The 16,221-nt window shown below is 38.6% G+C and overlaps 1 protein-coding gene across 1 annotated transcript in view; it reads right to left on the bottom strand.

The window, feature by feature from the left end:
* Window positions 1-14,307: 14,307 nt before the first annotated feature.
* The window catches only part of OXCT1 (3-oxoacid CoA-transferase 1), a 159,798-nt gene continuing 157,884 nt past the window's right edge, over window positions 14,308-16,221 (bottom strand). Inside the window, exon 17 of the mRNA XM_061129875.1 lies at window positions 14,308-16,156. Within this exon, the coding sequence (XP_060985858.1) occupies window positions 16,115-16,156 (42 nt within the window). The 3' untranslated portion in view covers window positions 14,308-16,114. The remainder of the gene's footprint in view (window positions 16,157-16,221) is intronic.

Genomic DNA, 16,221 nt, shown 5'->3' with positions numbered 1-16,221 from the left:
CTTCAGCAATACGTGAACCGTGAACTTCCAGATGTTCAAGCCGGTTTTAGAAAAGGCAGAGGAACCAGAGATCAAATTGCCAACCTCCACTGTATCATTGAAAAAGCAAGAGAGTTCCAGAATAACATGTATTTCTGCTTTATTGACTACACCAAAGCCTTTGACTGTGTGGATCACAATAAACTGTGGAAAATTCTGAAAGAGATGGGAATACCAGACCACCTGACCTGCCTCTGGAGAAACCTGTATGCAGGTCAGGAAGCAACAGTTAGAACTGGACATGGGAAAACAGACTGGTTCCAAATAGGAAACGGAGTACATCAAGGCTGTATATTGTCACCCTGCTTATTTACCTTATCTGCAGAGTATATCATGAGAAATGCTGCGCTGGAAGATGCACAAGCTGGAATCAAGATTGCTGGGAGAAATATCAATAACCTCATATATGCAGATGACACCACCCTTATGGCAGAAAGTGAAGAGAAACTAAAAAGACTCTTGATGAAAGTGAAAGAGAAGAGTGAAAAAATTGGCTTAAAGCATAACATTCAGAAAACTAAGATCATGGCATCTGGTCCCATCACTTCATGAGAAATAAATAGGGAAACAGTGGATACAGTGTCAGACTTTATTTTTGGGGGCTCCAAAATCACTGCAGATGGTGATTGCAGCCATGAAATTAAAAGACGCTTACTCCTTGGAAGGAAAGTTATGACCAACCTAGACAGCATATTAAAAAGCAGAGACATTACTTTGCCAACAAAGGTCCTTCTAGTCAAGGCTATGGTTTTTCCAGTGGTCATGTATGGATGTGAGAGTTGGACTGTGAAGAAAGTTGAGTACCCAAGAATTGATGCTTTTGAACTGTGGTGTTGGAGAAGACTCTTTTTTTTTTTTTTTTTTCCAGTGGGTTTTGTCATACATTGATATGAATCAGCCATGGATTTACATGTATTCCCAATCCCGAGAAGACTCTTGAGAGTCCCTTGGACTGCAAGGAGATCCAACCAGTCCATCCTAAAGGAGATCAGTCCTGAGTGTTCATTGGAAGGACTGATGCTGAAGCTGAAACTCCAACACTTTGGCTACCTCATGTGAAAAGTTGACTCATTGGAAAAGACCCTGATGCTGGGAGGGATTGGGGGCAGGAGGAGAAGGGGACGACAGAGGATGAGATGGTTGGATGGCATCACCGACTTGATGGACATGAGTTGAGTAAACTCTGGGAGTTGGTGATGGACAGGGAGGCATGGCATGCTGTGATTCATGGGGTCGCAAAGAGTCATACACGACTGAGCAACTGAACTGAACTGATCTGAATCTCAACCTCTGTAGGAAACTCTTCTATTGAGAAACATCTTCTGGTACAAGCTTGACCTTTGCTTTCTTTTAGCACTTAAAAATATCATTCCACTCTCCCATTTTTTTTTTTTAAGAAGTCACTCTCCAACTTATTCTTCCTCCAATGAAAGAAAGTAATGTATCATTGGTTTTTGGCTGCTTTTAAGATTTCTTTTGGTCTTTGATTTTTAGCTACTGGCTGCCGGTATGCCTAGGTTTTTGTCTTTGTTTTGTTTTTATTCTGCTAAGGTTGGTGCAGCTTCTTTGAATCTGTGACTTGAGGTCTTTTGGCAATCTTTAAAAATGTTGGTCAATATTTTGCCTATTAAAGCTCCAGTCTCATTTTCTACCTCCTCTTCTTCTCTAACATTTTACACAGATATTAGATATTTTTCACTATGTACTGTGTTTCTCTTACATACTTCTTAGTATTTTTTTTGTTCCTTTATTCTTTCTGTGCTTCAGTTTGGATATTGTATATTATTCTATCTTTCAATTCACTAATCCTCTCTTTCACCATCTCATCTACTCTTATATTCATCTATTGAGTTCTTAATTTCACTTTATCATATGTTAGAATTTCTCTGGTTAAATTGTCTATCTCATCATCTATTTTCTTGAATGTTCACCTTTTCTAAAGTCTGTGTCTGGTGACTCCAACATCTGGATCATCTATCTGTCAAATATTGTGGCAATAATTTGAGGCTTTTTCTGAGGTTCTCTTGAGGGGAGTTTTCTCTTTTTTTGTGGGGTGGAGTCAGATTATAAACAGATCACCTCATTCCACTCATGGAATGAGATGTTTCAAAGATGGGTTTTCATCTTTACAAAGGCTTGCCAACAGATACATGCATCTGTAACTGAATCACTTGGTGTACACATAAAACTAACCCAGCATTGTTAATCAATTTTATCCAGTGCAAAGCAAAAAACTTTTTTTTAAAAGACTTACTTATTTCTGGGTCCACCTTTACTTCTGAGGTAGCCCTTCTGGGGAACTAACTGGAATACTAAGTTGTTAGCTAGGAGCTTTTCTTTCCTGCTGCCTTAATTTCTAATTTTTGTTTCCCCAACTTCATAAGGCAGTTTAAGCTCTTCCAATCTTTCCAGACTCTTCGCTGTCACTTTATATTTACTTTCTCAGTGTTTTGGCTACACAAATCTTATAAATTAGCAAGTATCTCAAGGAGAAGAATACCATGGAATGTCAAGTTTAAGAATATAAAGCTAACCTCATTGTGCTTCCTTATTTTGCTGAAAGTTTCAGCTGCCTTGTATGCTCTTTGATACCCTCAAACCTTTTTTGTGTGGGGGAAGTGGATGTGGGGGGTCATGTGAGAATGGGTATGTCATCCAGCTCTCCTGGTTGGTTGATTTCTGGGACCAGTTTTACCTGCAGCAGTCTGCAGCACCATTATTGAAGCAGAAAATTCTCTCCTTGCTTTTTAAAAGAGTAATTTTTCTCATTCTACCATCAAAAATGCTTACTGTCTTCTTCATAGAAGTAGATGGACCTGGAAACACACATAATTACTGGTGGTGCAATGCTGGTTTTTTCATAACTTCTCATAAGAAGGGCAGAACAAGCACTCACCGAGTATTTTTACATTTTTACATCGTGTCTTTGGCGATAAATGAGCATTGATGAGAGACCACCATGAGAATTTACTTTGTCTTTAACAGCCTAATCTTTCAGCATTTTAAATCGCCATTAATTTCAATGCCCGTAATTCTTGATTTTATATGCTACACTTGGTTTGGAAGAGGATAGATAATTGAAACCCACAGATAATCCAATATCTCTTTTTGACTATCAGTTTTAAGCTTTTGTCTCCATAATGAAAAGTTTTACTATACATAAATATTTTTCATGTTCCAGGGGATACACAGACACATAAGAAAATTAAACTCATAAGAAAATTTCTGAAGACAAAAGGAAAAGCAAAGGTGGAGAGCAGGGGTCCTAAAAAATTTACAAATGAAAAAATTATCACCAATGTGATGGGGTTTTTTTTTTTCTAATGGTTTCTATGTATCAGGCACTTAAGATAAATTTTTTAATACTAATAACATCACTGTCAAGAAAATACTATATCCATTTACACCTTAGAAAACCAACTTATTTACCTAGTGAATAATATTCCTAGATAACAAACAACTATTTCCAGTTATTAATAGGAAGATTTCAACTTTTTAAAATTCCAAGTGAAAAAAAAAAGTCAGAAAGAACACCTGCCAAAGTTTTGAGTAGGCAGTCTTTGAACTTTCAGTTATTTTTGCATTTATTTTTTCATTGAAACTTGTACTGAGATAATTTTACATTCTCATTCAGCTGGAAGAAACAATACTGAGATGTCTAACTCCCTTTACCTGTTTTCCTTCAATTGTATCATCTTGCAAAACTATACTACAATATCCGAAGCAGGTTAATAACATTGATACAAGCCATCAATTTTATTATATTTCTCATTTATATATGTGCTTAGTTGCTCAGTTGTAGCTGACTCTTTGCAACCCCATGGATTGTATATAAATTTAGTTCTATGCAATTTTATCACGTGTAGGTTCATACATCCACCACCATGGTTAAGATACAGAAAAGGTGAGGATCCCTCCTGTGATTCTGTGATAACCACACCCATCTCCCTTCCATTCTCCTCAGTTCCCTAATCCCTGGTAACGAATAAAACTACTATTGACATTCACTTACAGGTTTTTGTATGACCATAAATATTAATCCGGGGGAGATAAATGCCTGATGGTGAATTTACTAGGCCATTGCTTGCATGTGTGCTCAGTCATATCTGACTCTTTGCGACCCCAGGGACCCATGAGGCTCCTCTGTCCATGGAATTTTCCAGGCAAGAATACTGGAGTGGATTGCCATTTTCTCCTCAGGGGATCTTCCCAACCCAGGGATCAATTCTGCTTCTCCTGCATTGGCAGGTGGTTTCTTTACCAATGAGTTACCTGGGAAGCCCTTGGTAGGCCATATGGTAACGCATATTTAGTCTTTAAAGAAACTTCTGAACTGTTTTCCACAGCGGTTGCGCCACTTTACATCCCCAACAATAGCTATGTAGGACTTATTTAGTGTCTTCACATCCTCATCAGCATTTGGCGTTTTTGCTTTTTTATTGTAGTTATTCTGGTATGTTGCTATCTCATCAAGGTTTTAATTTTCATTTCCCCAAGGGCTAATAATGTTGATTGTCCTTTCATGCTTTTTGCACTTATTTTAATTCTCTTATTTAGCATGAAGATTTGCGTTACTAGTGACTAGAAGAATTTTTAAAGAAGCTTAATTTTTAAAAATCCATCCTCACATCCTCTCTTCTACTGAGACTACAGCTCCTCTTGACTAAATTTCTTATCCAAAATCAAGTAGACCATCACTAAGTATCCTTATTCAGAACTGTAGTTATAATGATACTGAAATGGATATTTATTAATACACTTCCTTTGGAAACCTTTTTAATATGAAAAAATTTCAAACACACAGGAAGTGAATAATTACTTTTTAACCTGATTACCCTTTCTCTGGACTGGACACCACTGTTTTATACATATAAGTAGATGGTTCATTTCATGCTATAGTCAATAAAATAAAAAAGACCTTATTAAAGGGAAGGCCATATGAGATAAACAGAAGTGCTATCTACTTCCATGTATAAGACAGTTGTTTCTCTGGCTTTAAGCCTTCATTTTTTTCCTTGCTGCCATAAGAAATGACTTTTAAGTTTGTGCCTCAGTTAACTTTTGCAAACATGTTCTGCTGTCCTTGGAATATTTCTGCTTCTCCATGATACTGTAGATGACAATGAGGTCATTTTACAATTGCTTCTTTTCTGAAAAACACAGCTGGCTCAGTTTGGTCAGCAATGTTCTCATTGCTGCATTTCCCAAGCAACACAGCACTTCAATTGACCTCTTCAGAACAGATTGTATCTATGTCATATCCTTCTACAATAAAACCTCCATAATCAAATGACTACAATAGCCACTGAGTGGTATGCACCTTACTCTGAACCAGAATTGTTCTATCCCATATCCTTTCAATAACTCTAGCTCACTGAAACTTTCAAGTTCAGATTTTCTCAAGCCAAACATAACTGATGGTTGATGTTTGTCTTCTAACCACTCCTTGCCAGAAGTATCGCATTGTTAGGGACAGAATTCCTTTTGATTTTGTATAGATGATAATATTCATAAATTACTTGATTTCCCTATTGTTTGTGTCTCATTTTTATTTTTGATTGTTAAGAATCACTTTAGCTCCTTTTTCTAAACACGGCTACACATTTTATTGAGCAACTTGTGGTATATTTAAGAATGTGCTAAACAAAAGCAAGTATGTTCAAGATCCTTCTAAATAATCTCTCATGGTACACATATTTTTCCTTTATAGGAAAAGAATTTTTATGTTTAGTCTTAATTGTGATAATTGGATTAAGCTGTATCTCTCCACTCCTACTGCTGTATCCTTAGAAGCTAGCATACTTCCGGCTTATAGTTGGTGCTATGTCAGCTATCAACTTATCACCTTTCATCTCCAACCCTACCCTTCACTGTCTGCTCCATGATAATGGAGATGGACCCTGCAAATAGTACATCTTAGCCAATTGGCACAATGTTTTGTCAATAGAAGGTGCTGGATGGACACTGGGAAGAAGAAGAGGTTTCTCCCTCTGCTATGGTGTGCTTCCCTTGTCAGGCCATGGTTTTTCACTGTCCAGTCCCTGCAGCACACACAGCTTTTCTACACCCAGAAACCACAGAACAACTGACTTCTCCATTTTTCGGCTCCCATGGTGTGATGGCCAAGGGGACCCCATGCCAGAAGCTTCCCCCAACACTTCCTCAGAGAGCTTTTCAGTGGAGTGAGATATCTTCCTGTGAACACTTTCCCTGGCATCTCTTCAGGTGGGTTTCTGGCAACGTCTGAAGCGTGGCACTCCCCCGTAACAGCTTCCTTGGGCACTTCAGAGGCAGATTCCCAACAAGCTCTGCTGGTGGGGCACCACGCTGACTTCCCTGCCATCCAGCAGGTCACCACTGCACATTTTCCAACAAGGTCTGATCTCAGTGCTGGAGGCCGCTCCTTGGGTGCTCTATCTCAACCCTAGGGGTCATGGCTGCTCCTTATATACGCTATTCTTATGTTGTGTGGGGTTTTTTTTTTTTTTTTGGTGAATATTTAGGGCATTTTTTTTTTTTAGGGCATTTTTAATTAAGCAATTCTGTTATGACATTTTTGAACTTTAATCTCTTTCCACATGTCAACTGTTACCTTCAGGTATATAAAGCTATTGGTCCTTGGTATAAATGTTTAAAAGTTCAAGTTCTAGAGTCAGGTGGTCTGGACTTATGTCCTAGCTCTACTGTTAATACTTACTAGCTGTGTGATACTGGAAAGGTCACCCAACCTCTCTGTGCTTCAGTTCCACTATTCCTATTTTGAGTTGTTTTAAGTTCTCTTTCCTTCTCACTAGCCAATTTCTCATCAATTCAATCCCTGCTACAGTTAATAGTTTTTTATATTGAATTTCCCCTGTTCAACTTACCATGTAGTATCTGTCTCCTGATTAGACCCTGAATGATTAAGTGCTCAATAAATATCTATTGAAAGAAAATTAGGAACAAAAGAAAAAAGAAAAAGGAGGGAGGTAAAGAGAAAAGAGAGATCTAAATTATTACTATCATATCGCCAAATCAGCTATGTGGTTATTAGCTGTTATTATTTGAAATTAGAAATTTAAAAAGATCAAGTGAATTTTGTATGAATATAATCCTGTGCCATTAATTACTTGTAATTACTTTATCCACTTTTTATTTACTCCATCACTAAAGCTTTATTAAGAAATTAGTTTTTCAAGCATATAACAGATTTCTTAGGATAATGAGAGGGTGGTTGTACTGGCAAAGAGACTACAGACCATAAAGTCAGTAGAAATTTCACTGAATATCGGATTTCAGGAACACTAGATTTCACAACTGCCTTTTAATCAAGTATATATTACTTTTCCTGTCCCTCTTCTACTCTCAACTCCTACCAATAAAGGAATAAATGAATGAGTAAATAAATGAACAGGTAATTTAATTTCTATTCTTTAAATTTTTACTGTCAGGAAATGAGGCTAAATGTCTAAATTAAATTCCTCACCCACCTTGTGTTCTTCTTTCCTTCAGACCAAGGACATTCTTCATTAGTTATGCATAGCAGCTCTTTAACTTCTTATTAAATCACTCCTTTCACTTCCCTTCTGCAAGTTAAATATTCCCCTTTTATTCTCTCACCATAGTTTCATTCTTTTTTTAAACTTTTTATTTTATATTGGAGTATAGTTGATTTGGGGCTTCCCTGGTGACTCAGATGGTAAAGAATCCACCTGCAGTGCAGGAGAACTGAATTCAATCCCTGGGTTGGGAAGATCCCTTGGAGTAGGGAATGGCTACCCACTCCAGTATTTGTGCCTGGACAGAGCAGCTTGTTGGGCTACAGTCCATGGGGTCTGTCCATGGGGTCACAGAGAGTCAGACACGACTGAGCAACTAACACTTTCACTTTTCATAGTTGATAAACAATGTCATGTTATGTGATGACCTAGAAGGGTGGGATGGTGAGGGATCAGAGGGTCAAAAGGGAGGGGATATGTGTATACACATAGCTGACTCACTTTGTTGTACAGTAGAAAATAACACAACATTGTAAAGCAATTATACTCCAATAATGAAGAACAAAACAATGTGCTAATTTCAGTTGTACAATGAAGTGATTCAGTTATACACATACATGTATCTATTCAAATTCTTTTCCCAGGTAGGTTGTAACATATTGCGCAGAGTTCCCTGTGCTATATAGTAGGTCCTTGGTTATTTGTCTTCCTGAAGTTTCTCCAAGTTTTTCACACTTCTCTTAGTTCAGGCTGCAAATGCTATAGACTAGGTAGTTTAAACACTAAATATTACTTCTCACAGTTCTGGAGGCTGAGAAACCCCCAAATCAAGTTGCTGGCAAATTCAGTGTCTGATGAGAGCCCTCCCCCAGGAAGGCTGCAGACGGCTGCCTTCCTGCTGCATCCTTAGGTGTCAGAGAGTGCTGGGGACTCTGGTCTCTTCCCCTTCATATAAGGGCACTATTCCCACCACTGAAGCTCCACCTCATGGTCTTACCTAAACCTAATCTAGACCTCCTGAAGAGTTTACCTGCAAATACTGTCACAATGAAGATTAGGGTTTTCAACATGTGAATTTGGGTGGAGGGGCAGAAACATTTATTCCACAGCAACATTCATCTTCAATGGTAGTATACTTTCTTCAGCAGTCTCTTGTCGAGTTTGATACATTTTGCTTAATGAAAGTGTCTCCTCAAATGCTTTGACCTTCTACATTTATGTATTTGGGTATCAGTGATATGTTAAACACTTTTAGTTATAATATTAAAAACTTTTCACAGGTAGGATAAACTTGTGTATACCTAAGATAGAAACTGTGGAAAAGACAGGAGTTAATGAAGGAGGAAATAGAGACATACCTGGAAGGCAAATTGTAATAGGAACATTACATAATAAGCACTTGGCTTACTTGGAAGAACTGTTTTTTAAAGACTATTTACACACACACACTAATAAAATTATTGACTCTTTTCCATCCATAAAGCAACTCCCTAAAAGTCTTTTTCTATGCAATCAGCTCTTTGTGTACTTGAGTTATAAAACAGGTTTCTTTAAAATATTCTTAATCATACACTATGCTAATTCAGAAAAGCTCAGAGGATCCTTTCAATTTATTGATCCTAATATGAATGATTTCCCACATGTTTAAGTCTTTGGAGCTGGAATGCATTTCACAATTGATGGTACTGTCCAATTCCTTGACCCCTTCAGCTTCTGGCAGCCCTACTGAGACAGGAGAAGATGAGACAGGTACCTCAGCTCCCTGTCATCTTTATCATGACTGATCTCCAGCCCAATCCGTTCCTTGGACAACTCGAACTCTCTTGTCAGTGAGAAGCCCCTGATAGTAAATGCACAAACTTTGGGAAGGGTGGATTTCCTTGGGCTATTAACTGCTTATGAGGTCTATCAACTGAATAAAGCATCCATTAATGACCCTTGTTTATTTTTATCTTTTTATTTTATTGAATATAGTTGATTTACAATGTTGCTAGTTTCTGCTGTACAACAAAGTGATTCAGTTATACATATATTAAATCATATACTATTAAATAAAATATATACATATATATTCTTTTTCATATGTAATTCCCTGGGCTATCCAGTAGGACCATGTGGTTAATCTATTCCATGTACATAATAATTCGCATCTCCCAATCCAAAAAAGGAACACCAGGAAAACTCCCCTGAGACTGAGGGAAAGTCTAAAAAATATCCTAATATGCATACAATAAAATATGTAAGTGACAAAAAGCAAATAAAATCATAATGAATTTTTAAATTGATGGTATTTTCACACATATATACCAATGGAAAAGAACACAGAGGCCAGAAATAAACCCTTGCCTACATGGCCAACTGATCTCCAACAAGGATGCCAAGAACACAGAGTAGGGGTAGGAGAGTCTCTTCAATGAATGGTGCTGGGGAAACAGGACATCGACATGCAAAAAAGTGGAATTAGGCCCTTATGCTACACCAGACACAAAAATCAACTCAAAACAGGTTAAAGATTTAAACATAAGACCTAAATGCATAAAACCTCCTAGAAGAAAAGATAGTACAAAAGCTTCTGGACATTGCTCTGGGCAATTACTTTTTAGATATGACACCAAGAGCACAGGCAACAAAAGCCAAAACAGACAAGTGGGGCTTCATATTCATAAATTCTGACAACTCAGGAGCAAACATTTAAATAACCTAACTTAAAAATGGGCAAAGGTACACTGTTGGTGGGAATATGAATCTAGAGATCTGCCTGCTTCATTGCACCTGTACTTGACAATACCGTTATTTAAGAGGGTAGATCTCATGCCAAATATTCTTACTATTATAAGAAAAAAAGAGATGGTGTCATACTCAAAGAAATACAATAGTAACAATTGGACATTCTCATATGAAGGCCCTAATGCTTTCCCACGCTTACACTCACATTCAATATCAACATGGGCTTCAGTGCTGCGACTGGTTTTCTTCTCTCCAGGACCTGGTGACTGGAATGGCACTAGATCTCGCTGGACAATGCTCTTGCTGTCACCATTTTCAGACTCCTTCCCTGGCAGCTCAGCTGGTAAAGAATCCGCCTGCAATGCAGGAGTCCCTGGTTCGATTCCTGGGTCAGGAAGATCTCCTGGAGAAGGATTAGGGTACTCACTCCAGTATTCTTGGGCTTCCCTGGTGGCTCAGATGGTAAAGAATCTGCCCACAATGCAGGAGACCTGGGTTCAGTCCCTGGGTTGGGAAGATCCCCGGAGAAGAGAATGGCAACCCACTCCAGTATTCTTGCCTGGAGACTCCCCACAGACAGAGGAGCCTGGCAGGCTACAGTCCATCGGGTTGCAAAGAGTCAGACATGACTGAGTGACTAAGCACAGCACAGCACATCAACCTTATCTTTGGGGTTCAACTGAATCAGTCTGAACCACAACTCTGGCTCTGAACGTGAGTTAAGATTAATGTCATGAAAATCAAATTTCAGAAGGTGTTCAGCTACAAAGATAAAGCAGTGTTCATCAGCCCCTCCTGCTGGTGTCAGATGAGCATCCTCACCTGCAAGCCTAAATAGGGCCTTTCACAGGAGCAAACCCAGTCATTACAAACCTTCCACAGGCACAATTTCCCTGGTGTTGCCATTAGCCTTTTTTATTGTAATAACTACTGATTTCCTTGTAAGTTGCGTGGACAATAGCTGTGTGGACAAGAACAAAACCTGAAGACATACACCATTAGGCTGAAAGGTTTTGAACTCTCTGCTTTGTAATTTACCAGAGAATAACAAATCTAGTTCTATTCAGGGGATTTAATTCACATTAAGTACCTGGGCAAAATCCAACATTAGCCCTGAAAAGCTAATCTGATTAAAGAGTTGATGGGCATTACTTCTCTCAGACTAATAAAGTTAATTTTAATGGAGTAATGTCTCCCTGGCAGATTATTGAGAATGAAATAACTAACTAGGTGTTGTATACATTACAAAATGCTAAACAAATACAGGTCATTATCCAGGTCTCTATTCTTTTGTTAGCCTCCAGATTCTGCCTCTTATTTCTTTTCCTAAATCTTCTTTAGAGGCCTTAATCTAATTATTTAGCTGACGGAAACCCTCAGGCCTGGCTTACTATCACCTCATATTTTCAACTAGTAAATTGATTCAATAAACACACCTTGAAAGCTACCAGGGGCAAGTTATGGAGTTGTTATACTAATATACAAGATATTAAAACAGCAACAGACATTGTATGCTACATTCCAAACTAAGACCATCACACACACATTTTGGAATATTTGGCTATGAAAGAGACAACTCTGTAAACCCTTGCTTACACTGGACACATGAAAGAGTTGAGAGAGATTAAAGTCATATCTGAGATTGGCAGACTGGGCACTCTAACCCAAGAATGCAAAGTAGATGCTACCTCCTATTCCCAAATCAAGAGAGAGGGGTCTCAAATGCAACACCAGGATTTCTATATGAGCTTCTGGCCTGGTCTCTGATGTCCTCTTGAAAAAGTTATAAGTAACAGATGGGATGCCTAAAAATGAGACAACAAAATAAAATGACTACAGGAGGGACCTGGGCTCTCATGGTTTGTCAGTGGAAAACAGGAGTGTTTTGTATAGCTCCTATGTAATGCATGCTACAAAGAAGCCAGGATAGTGGCCTGACATCATTTCCAAGTGGAAACCCAGTGTGGCACCTCATTAAAGACAATAACGACCACAATAATCAAACATGCTTAACCTTCACAAGCAAGTATCATCTGTGTGGTTTTTTTTTTTAATATTTATTTATTTGGCTGTGTTGGGTCTTAGTTGTGGTGCACAGGCTATCTATTTGTGGTGTGTGAGCTCCAGAGCTGCGGGCTCAGGAGTTGCTGCAGAAGGGCTCAGTTACCTGGGATCTTAGACCCCTGCTCAGGGATCAAACCCACATCCCTTAGATTGAAAGCATGGAATCTTAACCACTGGACCACCAGGGAAGTCACTCTTTTGTGTCTGATTGCAGCTTTAAGGGAAGGCATCGTCTTAAGCAATTACTTACCTGGGTTGGTATTGGCATCACACTCATGAGACGCTGTGTGGTCCATGAAGAGTGCCTTTGGATGACTTCACATAGATATACTAAACACTATGGAAGCAGGAAACTTCAAGTATATGTCACATAGCCATGTACTCAGACCACATGACTTTTATTGACACGTTTAAATTGATACTCAGTATGGCAGTGGAAGCAGAAAGATAGTGTAGATGTTGACAAATAAAAGGACAGAACAACTCATGATTCTGGTAATACTATGACGCATTTTTAAAAGGACTGTCAGTATTTTTGCAATCATATGTTATTAATTACATTGTACTGAATCTAGGGTGGAAGATACTAGATTCTCTCCTTTTCAAAAATGAAGAATCTGCAAATAGGCTAAAGAAACCCAAGATCCTATTTTTTGAGAAAAGGGACACGGTTAGTGCAAAGAAATTCATCCATTGAATAAATGTCTGCTTATACTTCCATTGGAGTAATTTTCAAAGTTGTGCTGACTACACTGAAACTGTAGAATGAAAGCCTCCAGCCACAACCTTCCTACCCACTGGGTAACACCTATAAATGCTCTTACATGTGTTCTATGGGCCTGGGGAGAAGCAGATTTGCTTACATTCTGTATACCTTCTGTAGGAGACCAGATCCCTCCCAGGACTTAAGAATTACCGAAGTTGCTTGAGTTCACACTCGGGCTGCAGGTGACAAAGGATCAAACCAAAAGGGAGACTTGTGGGCTCATGTCCAAGCATGGCTGCAGAGAAGTTGGCCTTAGATGGTACAGAACCAGAAACTCAAATACCACTAGGATGCCTCCTCCCTACAGCTCGATGTCTGTGTTTCCATTTCTTTCTAACTGAAGTTCAGTGTGTGTGTGTGGGCCAGGGGGGGGGGGGGGGCAGGTGGGTGTTGGTGCCAGACTCACACTCTTCTTATGGCTCAGTGAGCAGAGACAAATAAGAAAATTGGCTTCTCTCTCATCTTCAGTTTTCAACACAGGATAAATAACCTGAATCATACATTTTGGGCCATACAGCCACCCCTTATAAAATAACTGTGGACAAAGGAGAGTTACCAAAAGAGGCATATCCTTGGCCCAGCTCCTTGGACAGGGGGTGAGTCTGTTACGAGAGGGGCAACATAGATGTTGGTTAGATACATGGGTAGGGCCACTTCAAAATGCAAGCAAAATCTACATACCACTGGAAAATCACTCATTACTAAAGGAATGCTGGGCTTCCCTGGTGGTTCAGCAGTTAAGAATCTGCCTGCAGTGCAAGAGATGTGGGTTCGATCTCTGGGTCTGGAAGATCTCCTGGAGAAGGGAATTGGCAAGCCACTTCAGGATTCTTGCCTGGGAAATCTCATGAACAGAGAAGCCTGGTGTAATACAGTCCATGCGGTCTCAAAAGAGTCGGACTCGACTCAGCAACTAAACAGCAACAACAAAGGAATGTTAGATACATGCGAATAAATAATAACAGATGGAAATCTGGGATAATCAATTTTTATAGACAAATAAATAATTGACTCTGACAAGGAGCAAAGTCAGAATTCATGTAGGTAAACATTTTCACTTTTTCTTTCATGAAGGACAACATCTTTTCTTTGACAAGAGCAAAAGAAAAAACAGTCACTTGATAGAAGTGGTAAAGTGTGCTAACTTTATTATTGGCTATCACACCAATCTCTGTTGTATTATTCCCACGTTTAAACCATTCCCAAATGAGAAAAAGGACAATCACACTGATCGACATCCATTGGGAATATTTATTGTGGTTCTTAATGCATTTCCTAACACCTATGGTACTCTTTAATCAAGAATATAAAGTAATCTACTTAGAATTTGCCACTCAACATAAGGAGCTTTCTTAGAATCACAGAAGAAGTTTACAAATAGAGCAACCATCAACATCATACATTTTTCAAACCATAACTCTAACACGGATGTAAATTATTCTCCAGACCATGAAAATTCTCTAGAAAGTCCATTTTACCAGTATTGGGAAAGGAAGCTTTCAAACATGCAGCCAGCCAGAAAGACCATTTTATATATGGAGTGTGCTTCTCCTCTCTTTCCTCTAAAATGACAGAACTGTAGCTGTATCTGAAGAGAAAGTGAATTTAATGACAGCCATTAGCTAAAAACTTGCAGAAATGCCTATATCTGGTATGAGAGGAATGATATATTGCACTGTAACATGCGTACCTCTGTCCAGAGGACAGTAATCTGGCCTGTCTTCAGGGTGCCTGGACTTCTCTCCAATTTGATACCCAGGATGCTTGGTAGAGCCCCTGGGGAACTGTTTGATAACTGAGGATACCTCGGAGGAGAAGGTCCTTACAAAATCTAATCTACCATGTTCATTTTCTAAGGATGAGTTCACTGCACTTCAAACCCTGGATTTGCTCATCATTATTTTCCCTAGTTTGATAAAGCTGAATAAAAAGTATTTTGTTCAAGGAAGAAGCCTGGGTAGAAGAAAGAACACTGTTCTGTAGAAAAAGGCATTCAATATTTAGAAACTTCCCCAAGAAGAAAAAAGAGACCCTGAAAAGAAAGAATTCTTAAAAAAAAAAAAACAACTAAACCTCTCCTGTCATTGTTACTGCAGGTTCATGATAAATTACCCCACAGCTCCTCTTAGTTTAAGAGGAGGTATTATACAAGAAGCCCACAATACCATAGAGAAAGACTTCTAAGCATCCTTCTGGATATACAGGAACACTGCACTGTTTGAAAATGAGAAAACTGACTAATCAGTTAGCCTTCCTAAAAAAAAAAAAAACTGTCATCTTTGGCAAAGCACAGGTAGTTATTTGGTTTGTTTATAAAGGCAACTTCTTGGTTAGATGTCAGCACCAATAGACTCTACACCCTTCGGTCTCTCCCACAAACCAGGTTACTTCTCTCACACAGAGATGCTCCTGTTTGCCTTCTTGGGCATTTATTTTAGTTACCAAAATGGGGAGGGAGAAGGGATGCACTAAGATGTAATCACGAAGTCAGAGGCTCCAAAAGAAAAGACAGAGAAGGCTGAAGGAAAAACCTAATTTTTAAGTCAATATTTCTCCTAATTCAATCCACACAAATGTTATCTTTTAGAACTAGAACAATGCTGCCCTGGGTATTCTCTGAGTGGAGTTCTTCTCCCTCTTTCTTTTTTTCTACATGTCATGATTTAGTTAGGAGGGAAAGTATACCAATGAAACTCTCCCTAAAGGCCCATCTTGGTACAAATTGTGCACAATTTAATGTATCTACCACAGAAGATGAAGATAAATCCAATGTGAGCACCAACTGTAAATATGACCTTCTCAGAACTTATAAAACAAATAAACTAAGCATATATATTTTCCCTTTTGGTTATTCATTAAAATGCCATAGCATGCTGGACAGAACAAAATCTATATGGCTATAAAAGCAGTAAGATGCTACAAGAAAACCAGACAAAAACTTTGTAAGATATACAATTAGGATTACTGATGTCCTTCTAATAAACTCCTATGTGGTTAAAACGAAGAGCACATGGCCTACAACAACGGTTTACTACGCATTTCAAGTTGAGATCTGCCGCATTGGTATGAGTTTTGGTGAAACCTGGTAAAAGAAAGAGAAAAAAAAAATTATGGACTTACGAAGAAACCTCATGGTATAAAACATCT

Source organism: Dama dama, chromosome 25 (genome assembly GCF_033118175.1).
Source record: "Dama dama isolate Ldn47 chromosome 25, ASM3311817v1, whole genome shotgun sequence".
NCBI lineage: Eukaryota > Metazoa > Chordata > Mammalia > Artiodactyla > Cervidae > Dama > Dama dama.
Note: the sequence above shows the minus strand (reverse complement) of the source record. Positions and strands in the feature narration are given on the sequence as shown.